This window comes from Rousettus aegyptiacus, unplaced genomic scaffold, assembly GCF_014176215.1.
Source record: "Rousettus aegyptiacus isolate mRouAeg1 unplaced genomic scaffold, mRouAeg1.p scaffold_m13_p_4, whole genome shotgun sequence".
Taxonomy (NCBI): domain Eukaryota; kingdom Metazoa; phylum Chordata; class Mammalia; order Chiroptera; family Pteropodidae; genus Rousettus; species Rousettus aegyptiacus.
This window is the reverse complement of record NW_023416307.1, coordinates 157,723,023-157,733,003: the sequence shown is the minus strand read 5'-3', so window position 1 is coordinate 157,733,003 and position 9,981 is coordinate 157,723,023. Positions and strand designations below refer to the sequence as shown.

At 54.0% G+C, this 9,981-nt stretch overlaps 1 protein-coding gene across 3 annotated transcripts in view; it reads right to left on the bottom strand.

Annotated features, from left to right (window-relative positions):
- Positions 1-1,186: 1,186 nt before the first annotated feature.
- Positions 1,187-9,981, bottom strand: part of SUMF1 (sulfatase modifying factor 1) — a 58,355-nt gene continuing 49,560 nt past the window's right edge. For all 3 annotated transcript variants that reach the window (XM_016133150.2, XM_036218474.1, XM_036218475.1), the window contains one exon: positions 1,187-2,121. In XM_016133150.2, the coding sequence (XP_015988636.2) occupies positions 2,011-2,121 (111 nt within the window). In that variant the 3' untranslated portion in view covers positions 1,187-2,010. The remainder of the gene's footprint in view (positions 2,122-9,981) is intronic.

Below are 9,981 nucleotides of genomic sequence, written 5' to 3'. Positions count from 1 at the left end.
AGCTACTGGTTTTATTTGGGGAGTTATTATTTTTGTCAGTGCCCTGGTTACAAAGTTCCTTGAGTTTTCAGTGGTCTGTCCCTAGCTCTATTTTTCCTTTATGCTCCCTATGCTCTGCATGCAATTTTGCAGAAGATGAGGTTTTCGGGAATGCATGCAGGGCATTAAAGCTGAAATTATTACACTACCAACATGTCGATATGCAACAATATTACACAGCGTGGTGGCCACAGCTGTCTGTCATTTGGTGCACTCTTGGTAACCTAGAAATAAGGTTCTTCAACAAAGGGCTTGTTAAAAACAGGTTTTGTTTTATATGCTTTCTAATATTGTGCTGATGCTAAAAATACAATTCTAAAGACTAAGCCAAAACGCACCCCAAATAGTTACGCCATATAACAGTTAACAAGAACCCAAAATATACACAGTAAAAATATAACCACGTAAAAAAAATATAAGCAGGTGGGAGATAACAAGTAAAAACAGAAACTACTTGAGCTGTGTTGACTTCAAGAATAAAGCATCTTATTTTCTACATTAGCTTTTTCAATTAAGCGGATGCTTTTGTTTGTTTGTTTTGCTTAGAATTAATCATCAACTGATGAAAGTTTGTAGTAAAACATTTTATGGCCAGAAACTGACAGTTTAATGAATGTGGCGAAACGCCCCAGCAACACACTGTTTTTCAAGACAAACGTCTTGCTGCTGGGAGGCTCTGGACCGAAGCGGCAGCCCAGTGTGGGCTGGACCAGGTGGGTGCCGCGGGACTTACCTCCTGAGCAGCGGACACAAGGACAAGCCGGTGCTTCCCAGTGGCAGGCTGGAAGCGTCTCCAGGTCTTCAGGGACTGGGGGGTCAGGGTCTTCGGGCTGGAAGCCACGCTCTGAGCCAGGAGGCTTTCCCGGCACGGGAGGCGGCTGCCGGCTTCCTGGGACCACCACCCAGGCGGGGCCGCCATCCCCTTCCCTCCACGCGGAGAAGCAAGGTCGTCGTCATCGTCGTGAGGTCCCCGCAGAGGGAACCTTGCTCTTTGGCATAGAAATTGCCATGAACTGCTTGCGTGTCAAAGTCATCAAGTAGCTAATGGGCATGAAAGTTCCTAGCAGACAGAACTCACACGCACCACGGTCGTTTCTTTAAAAAAACACGCACACCGCGAGGGAAACACAAAAGGAGCACACGCGAGTGAGGCCGACGCAGCAGAGGCTGGTTTATTCGACGGAGTGCACGACTTCAAAGCCTGTGGCGTGGCACAATCGGGGTGCTCGCGCCCCCTCCCCCCTGAGTCTGAAAGGGGGCGGCTCCTCCGTGTGCCACACGCCTCGCCGTCCCCGCAGGCTTTGGGGCGAGGGGGAAATGGGGCTCATAGCTGCCCCCCGAACCAAAGGCACTTAACATTAAAAGATAAAGCGCAGCAGAGTCACCCCACAGGCACCCCACGTTCGCACGGCTGAGCCGGGCGCACCGTCACTGGGCTGTGTGGAGTCGTCCTGACAACCAATGCACAGGACGCCGTTTCCATGGACAAAGTGCAAGAATATAAAGCTGGTCCCCGCCGACCCTGTCCTTGAGGGAGGGCCTTAGCTTACACGGCTGAAGTCACCGATTCACACGTGGAAAAATAAACTTAAAAATAATCTGTCATAAATTCTCGCTATGCGATCCCTGTGGAGGCGCCAGGCGCAGAGACCGAGGCGGAGGGCGCCTCTGGGGCCCTGCGGGGGGTCCCCCCACCGGACGGGCGAGGTCGCAATGGGACGCGGGGCCTGACCCCACGCAGAGCGCGGGTGGGACGCGGGCCCCCCAAAGCCTGGCCCAGGGCCCCCTCCGCCCCACTCCACCCCCTTCCCCTGTAAAAGACGCCCAGAAGCGCGTGGCGATGCGCTTCAGACGCGCCCTGCACGGTGTGGCGCGTGGGCGACGCGGGTGGGCGACGCGGTGCGGCTCCTCCGGCCGGCGGCTGGACGCGGCTGGACGCGGCTGGCCCCGGCTGGCCCCGGCTCCGCGCGGTCAGGCCGTGGCGGGCAGGCGGTCGGCGGCGCAGCGGAAGCCCAGGTTGGAGGCGGAGCTGTCCGGCGTGTTCTGGCTGCGCGCGGCGCAGCGGTACCTGTAGCAGTAGGACTGGGGGGCGGGGCGGGGGGCGGGGAGAAGGGGCGTGAGTGGCTCGGTGCCCGCGCCCCGCCGCACCGCGCGGCCTCCGGGAGAGGACAGCGCGCGGCGCCCACGTCCCACCCCACGGCCCGCGCCTCGCAAACGGGACCCGGACCCTGCGCAGGGCCCGCGGTGTTAGCGCCGCCGGGCAGAGTGAGAAAATAAAACTTAACGCCCCACATTACACAAGTTACGGGAGTCTACCTATATGTGAGACAAGGAAGCAGCCATTGAAATCATGTTTTTCTGTAATACTTAATGACACAGGACATTCCATGATGTGCTAAATGAAAAAGTCAGCACCACACCGAATATGGCACGGCCTCGATCTGGGCAGCTGCGTGATCCGGAGGGAAAAGGCCCCGAGAGTCACAGCGCGCCGCGCCACAACGGTCCTCCCCGGGGCGGGCTGCACACTCCCCACCCGTGTCAAACGAACTCCAAGAGAACCCGGAGGCTCTGCCGGAAATAGATGAGAAGTTTATCCGAGGGCCTCAGGGTCTGCAAACCGGAACACAACTGGGCAAAGCCCGAGGGCTGCTCCAGGAAAGAAAGAGGAGCTAAAGCTCTCAGAGCGGAAAGCACAGCCTCGGGAGGTGCGGGTCCCGCACTCTCAGTGCCAGGGCTGGTCAGCCAGGTGTCAGGCAGTCAGGGTGACGGGGGCCAGGCGCGGGCAGGCCTGATCCGCAGGTACCCGGCGGGTCGGCTACCTGGGGGCCCGGGGGCAGACCCAGGCGCTGACCCGGGAAGGGGACGTCGAAGCGGCTCCCGGGCTGGTCGGAAGGGGACGGGCCTCTCCTCGCGCCTCGCCCTCCGAACGTTAGTAACTCAGCAGCTCGGCTAAAGCGCCTCCACCGCGTGTGTTTGCTGCCTTTCCTCCTCCTCACACGCACTGCTGCTACAACTGAAAACACTTTTACATTCAGAATAGTCCGTGACGTTAAACCAAGCCATACGGCTCAAAGAAAATAGTATAATTCAGAACAACATCACGACACTGCGCAGCGTCAGGCGGCCTGGCCACAACCGAACAGCAAAGCCAGAAACGGCGAGAGCAGGAGACGCCGTGGAAAACGCCCCTTTAAAGGCCTTGCTTTGGGGTGTGACCCGCGACTCGCGAAGCTGCCTGTTCCACCGGGGCGGGGCGCCGGCACGGACCAGGCACAGTGCTGGCCACGCGGCCTGTCGCTTCCTGTGACTAGAACAGCCCAGCGGAGGTAAAGGAGTCCTGAGACGACCAGCTGTCAGAGGAGGCAGAACTCCGGCCCGGGTCCGCGCGGGCGTCTACACTCCAGGGCGTCTACACTCCGGGGCGTCGGCAGGGGTCACACTCACGCCTCCTCCCCGCCCCCGCACATTCAGCCGGCACGCACGCACATACTGCGCAAATAAGGGCGCCCCGCGTACCGCTGGTCGCCTCGTCTGTGAATAACCACGGATCATGGACTCGAAATCCTCCAAAGCTTCCGCACCCCAAGAACCACCACACAGGCACCCTGATGTCCTCTGTGTCTCCGTTATTTCAATCCAAAACGACAGCATATGACGATGCGCTGGTTATCCCGAGGACACGAGTGTCAACTCTGAGATGCCCAGGGAAGGTAAAACCCCCGGCAGCTGCTTAGGGACCACACGAGTGATCCCGGAGAGTGACCTTGGGACCCATGGAGGAGGACCCAGACAGATCGGCGTAGGAGGGGCAGTTCTCTTGTTAACTCGCATTACTCTCCCTTCTTTCACAAAAGCTGAACGCCTCCAGCGTTCATGAGCCTCGTCTCTGAGGCCGACACGGACACCGCGTGGAGCGCCCCCACCACGAGATGCGGAGGCGCCGCTTCGCCTTCCGCCGCTGGTGGGACCAGCAGCCAGTGCTCTCAGGCTCCCTGTGGCCGTGGGGAATACAACGTACCATCCAGGCAGCATCCGGGCAGGAGAAGGGAAGGCGAGCCTTTAGCACATGCCTGAAATAATGAACCCCTCACGGCACCTGCTGCGGGCTGCGGCCGGCATGCCGCGGAAGCTCGAAAACGCCCAGCGGTGACCACGCAGGAAGACAGGGCAGCGGTCCCCTCCCGCCACTGGGCGGCCGTGGGGCACGAGCGCCCTGGAAGCTCCAGGGCCGAGCTCCGGCGGGTGAGCCCGGCCCCGCACCACGAGCCCCGGGCGAGGCGGGCAGCCGCACGTGGACACGCTTGGCCCACAGCCGTGCCACATGTGACAAAAACAATCGGGCACTTACTGACCGCCTGCTGCGTACAGCCACCGAGGACGCCCGAGTCCAGGCACGGCCCCGCTGGAGGGCACAGGCTGGGTGAGGCGGCGACGGGGAGACACCGAACAGCTACAGAGCGGTCCGGGGTTAGAGACCGGGGTGGTGACTGAGTCCCATGCAGGCACTGTCCTCCCCGGAGTGCTAAGTCGTCGTGAGCACTGTGGAAGGTGGAGGGCAGACCGCGGCCAGAGCAGAGCTGAGCACGGTGTGGACGGCCGGGTGCCCTCGCTTCGGCCTGGTGGGCCTGTGTGGACACCCGCTCCCGGACCACACACCCGGGAGGTCTGGTGTGGGGTGCAAAGCTCTGCCGTTCTCACGTCCAAATGCTGCTGCCGCTCTGGGTCCAAGTGCACGATTCCAGCAGCAATGACTTACAGGGTTTAGAAAGACGCAAAGGCGTGTTTGGTGAAGAAAACGATACGGAGGCATGAAAATGGAAAAGCTCAGGCAAGGTAAGAAGACAGCGAGGCCTGGGCCTGGCCCCGGCCCCGTGTGAGCTCGGCTCGCTTCTTCACTGTGTGAGGGCGCACGCCGCACTCCGTGCTGCTCCGGATGCGTGGCACACGGTGGGACAGGCCCGGGTGGCACCTGTCACCAGGAGCTCGCACGCAATACACCAGCCGAGGAGGTTCGGGCTGTTTCCGGGAGCGGTCGGCCCAGAAGGAAGAAAAACAGGGAGAGGGGGCCGCGGGGGCCGAGGTCCCAAAGGTCTGCGGAACGAGACTTCCAGGCGCAAGCGACGACTAGCACCACGCTGAGGAACGACACAAGGCCGGACGGGGGTGGGCGAACAGGGTGCTGCCCCACGGCAGGCCGCAGTCCCGGCAGGCCGGAGCTGGCACTTGCGATTAACGGAAACTGTGACATTTTGCTCATTTGTTCACCACAAAGGATGAAATCCAGGCCTCATTAGCCATTCACCTTTAGGCAAAGCCTTTCTGATCCTGTTCCCTAGTTGATAAAACAGGGGCTATTCATGGAATAATGTCACAATGCTCCATCTCGTCTTTACACACAAAGTACCACACACTGGGCAGGCACTGTGAGTGTCGCTTTGTGAGGAACACAACACTCTTCACCACAGAAGGGGGCTGGGCCTGTCTTATCCGACCTCCCCGGGGGCCCCCGCTTCTCACTGACACAAGAGCTTCCGCCAGCCCCTCGCAGGTCTCAGCCACCTCGTTTTAGACAGACGAGGACACCCCAGCCAGCAGGGGAAGCCGAGCGACCCCGCTGGGCTGAGGAACAGGGCTGAGGCCGCCGCTGCAGGCAGCGTACCTCCCACACCGCACGGCATGGATCGTAAAACAAGACGCTGTGCGTGTGCCACGAAGCGCAGGCTCCGACGGCCCGAGGAACCGTGTCTGCCCAGAGCCCAGGGTCCCGGGTCGGAGGCTGGGACGTGAAGGGGGGAGAAAGAGACCCACGGAGTCCAGGATGAGCCTCTCAGCACGGCCATGTCTGAAGCCCCTGGTACGTACAGAGTAATTCTACTCGGGGAAGAGGAAACTCAAAGTACACGACAGGTCTGGTTGAAAACGATCGCTAGTTTTCTTTAGGAAGTTTTTTTTTTAAGTTTCTTCGGGAACACGTCTATGTTCATTATTTATTTTCTCATTTTTAATGTAATGAAGTGTTATGTGTCCTGTATGAGATCACAGCAGTCTCGAAAACCTTCCACTAACCCAAGTGACTGTTAGGAGCTGCGCCCTAAAGCAAGTCTCACCACCAGCCAGTGTGCAGAGGTCCCGGCCATCGCGTGAGAAGCCGGTCAACACGCATCACCATTCCATCTCATGAGCACGCACTCGCTCAGTAAGTAGTTCATTTTAAACTACGGTAACGGGCAGCCGATGAAACACATTACTAAAGAGGAAAATGGCCTGATTTTAATCATCCTCGTTGCTCTTTTTTGTCCCCAACTCTACTTTTAGCATCAAAAACCGGTTATTAATGTTAGTACCTTGAGTGGCTGAAATATGGGTCATTTTATTAATTAAGAACAGAGGTTTTAGTCCTATTTCCTCAAAATGGCTAATTACTGTATGAAATTGATCTTAACACCTGTGCTAAGAATGGGACCCTGGACTCCGGAACAATCCATTTGACATAATGACTTACCGGCCTTGGGACTAGGCAGAAATGGGGGACGGCAACGTGGTTTTTATGAGACGATGACTCTTACAGACGAAGGGAAGTTTTACGGTAACTGCAGCTCATCACAAACTGAACCACCGCAGGAAACCGCGCAGCAGAGCCCGGGCCTCTGGGCTTCGCCCTGGTGCTCTGCCGCTGACGTGAGACCAACGCCTTCGCTAATGGCCGCGTGTCAGATGGTGGAGGCTGTGGGCTGAGCTAAAGACCCCGCTGGGGTTAATCTAACAACATCTGAGAACCACTGTTATTTCCCGAGCACTTCCTACTGGGACTGTCCTGAGAACGTCACGGGAGGGTGACTCGCGCACCTCGCCCTCCACGAATCCGCCGTCGCCAGCGCGCGTGAGGAGAAACAAAGCGCAGGGGTCCTGGCACTGTGCTCCAGGCCCCGACGCTCAGAAGTGGGGATCCGGCACCGCAGCCTCTCCCAGCCGTCCCATCTCAGAGTCTGTGCTCCCGACCCGAGACCACACTGCCCTGCGGTCCTTCTTCCTGCGCCCTCAGCAAAGCCGTGCTTCGCATGGACTTCCTACGAGTTATGAATACTCGTCGGAGCTTGCTTTAGTCAAGCAAAGGGGCCCGGCCCATAACCAAAGGTCAGGCACCTTCTAGGGAATGTGATTTTTTCCAAAATGAATTACAACATTATTCTTTCTTTTCATTGATTTACTTTTACTGATGTTCACCGATGCCTTAAGGATCTTTTCCAGGATTCTGCTATCGAGTTAGGAGTTCATTAGTTGGATCCTTATTCAAAAGGGAGTTAGTGGGGAAAACGATCTAATTCTAATGACGCTGATGATGAAGGATGACGGGGCTAGCAGCAGCTAACTGTTCCTGAGCCTTCGCCATGACTTAGGCACTGTCCAAGGGCGTACAGACTTTGGTCTATTCCTTCCTCATAAGAACCTTCCAGCAGGTGCAACCACGATGTGCATTTTACAAAGGTGAAGCCTGAGGCTTAGAAGGAGGAAGGACCCGAGGTCACAGACGAGCACGGAGCAGTCACAGAGCTCCCACCCAGGTCTAATTCCAGAGTCCGCATCTTAATAATGTAGTTACAGCCGAAACCGCCACTTTTAATCTAGCGAAAAAGACGACAGGTGCTCACGGCCACCACCGTGCTGTCCCCCGGGAGCCCCTCTTCTGGCGTGTTACCTCCGTCCCTCCGAGCCCGACCAAATTAAGTCTAAAAAAAGCTGAATACGCGTGACGTAGACTCTAAATCAACCACTGAGATTTCAAAACAAAGAGGTATAGTTAATAAACCAAAGAAGAGAAATAGAGTGATAAAACCGAAGTGAACGAGAGAGAGACGGAGAGGAAAGGAAAGAAAGATGGTACAAGGACAAATACCAAGACGGCAGACGTGAACCCGACCTCGTCAACGGCCACGTTGGACGTGCGTGGTCCAAACGGCCAATGGAAAGGCACAGTTTATGCCAGTAAATTCACTAACTCAGACGAGGCAGGCAAATTCCTCGAAAGAAACAAACTCTCAGATATTAATCAAGAAGAAACAGATAAGCCGCCTAACTCTGCGCCTATGAACTACATTACATCTACGACTACATCTCTAGGCCCAAATGGTTTCCCTGGGGGAATCTAGCGAACACCTACATAAGAAATAGCTGATTCTACATGAACCGTCTCAAAAAAATTTAAGATGAGGGACGTTTCCTCTGCAAAGCCGGGATACACTGACACCGAAACCAGACAAGGAAGCGAGGGATTCGCCGTCACGACGGTAAGTGCAAGAAATGCTCAACGTTCCAGCACATCCGATCCAGAAGCATGTAAAAAGGGTCATACAGCACGACTGATCAGACGTATTCTGGGAAAGCAAGGGTAGTTTAAGATCGGAAAATTTTAAATCAATAAGTGTGATTCACCATAGTAACAGACTGGAAAAGATAAACATCTCAATATCGACAGAAAAAGCACCTGGCAAAATCCACATTCATTTCTGATAAAATTTCTCAAAAACTAGGAATAGAGGAAAACTTCCTCAGGCTGATAAATGGTATCTTGGAAAACACTAGAGCTAATATCAAATTTCACTTTGAAAACTTAAATGCGTACCCCATAAGAGTCTCACCTCAAAAATGAGGGAAGAATGTCTGTTCTTACCTCTCCTGTTCGAAACTATAATGGATGTTACAGACAATGTTATAGACAGCAAGAAAAAAAATAATAAAAGATCCAGATGAAAAGGGAACAAGTAAAATTGTCTACATTTACCACCTATGTAGAAAATATAACAGACTCTACAAAAACATTACAAATATACAAGAGTTTAACAAAGTTGCAGGACAGAAGATAAATATACGAAAACCAATTGTACCATGCAAAGGTATATATTAAAAACAAATATTAAGTTTCAAGGTATTTTAAAAGAACAAACAGGAAAGCCTATACAATACAGATTTAAAATGAACAAAAAATACGAAATGTTAAAGTAGATAACACTCGTATGCTTGGCATTGGGACACTTCGGTGTTATGCTTAAAATGTTTCACACTCTTCATTTGCTGCACTGTTTCTTGAGGAAAACTCTTCTGGTCCTCGATTCTTACAAAGTAAATGGAGTCCCAATTAAGAAAATGCCGTATGTCAGAGACATAACTGGCAGCAATTAGGGTTTTGAAACGCCATTATGCAAAAAGAGCGTCCCCTGTTTTTCATGGACGTCTGGTTCCCCAGCAGGAGGATTCAGAGACTCCTGCAGGAGCAGCGTCAATTAGGGAAAAAATCTGAGACTAAAGACTGACGTGGATACGAACACTTAAAAGTACTGGGATGACCTGGGAGAATGCTTTCAATTTAAAATTAAATTTACAATTTTAAAGGTAAATTTGTCCATGTCTTGTTATTTGCAGGCGTAAAGCATACAGTGAACTCAACTCTGTGAACTGCCCCCTAAACAACTGCATTGAAAAGTCTAAGAAATGCAGAAGACACACATGCGTACGAACTCACATAAACACATAACCTGAAGAGTCTCCTGAGGCCGGTGGTTCCCCAACTTTGCTGTATGTTTCCGTCACCGTGAGAGCTTTAAAATCCAGATGCCCGGGCCGCACTCCAGAAAAATCAAATCGGAATGAGGCAAATGAGGGAACAGGTAACAGTATTTTCTGTAGAGCCCAGACGGTTCTAACACACAATAACTTCTGAGAAGCGCTGTTTTGAGGCACAGTTTGACAACGCCACCATTATCGAATTAGTGGCTTAATCTGGAGCCAGCAAAGGCTGTTGTAAGTCTCCACCCGCCTGGACTGACTGAATTACCATGCGAAGTGTCTCGTGACAACAGTCTGTGAAATGCCATCCTTGCGTAGGGACAGAAAGGCAGAAGCTGAAGTGCTGGAGACGCTAAAAATATACGATTTAGAGCAAAA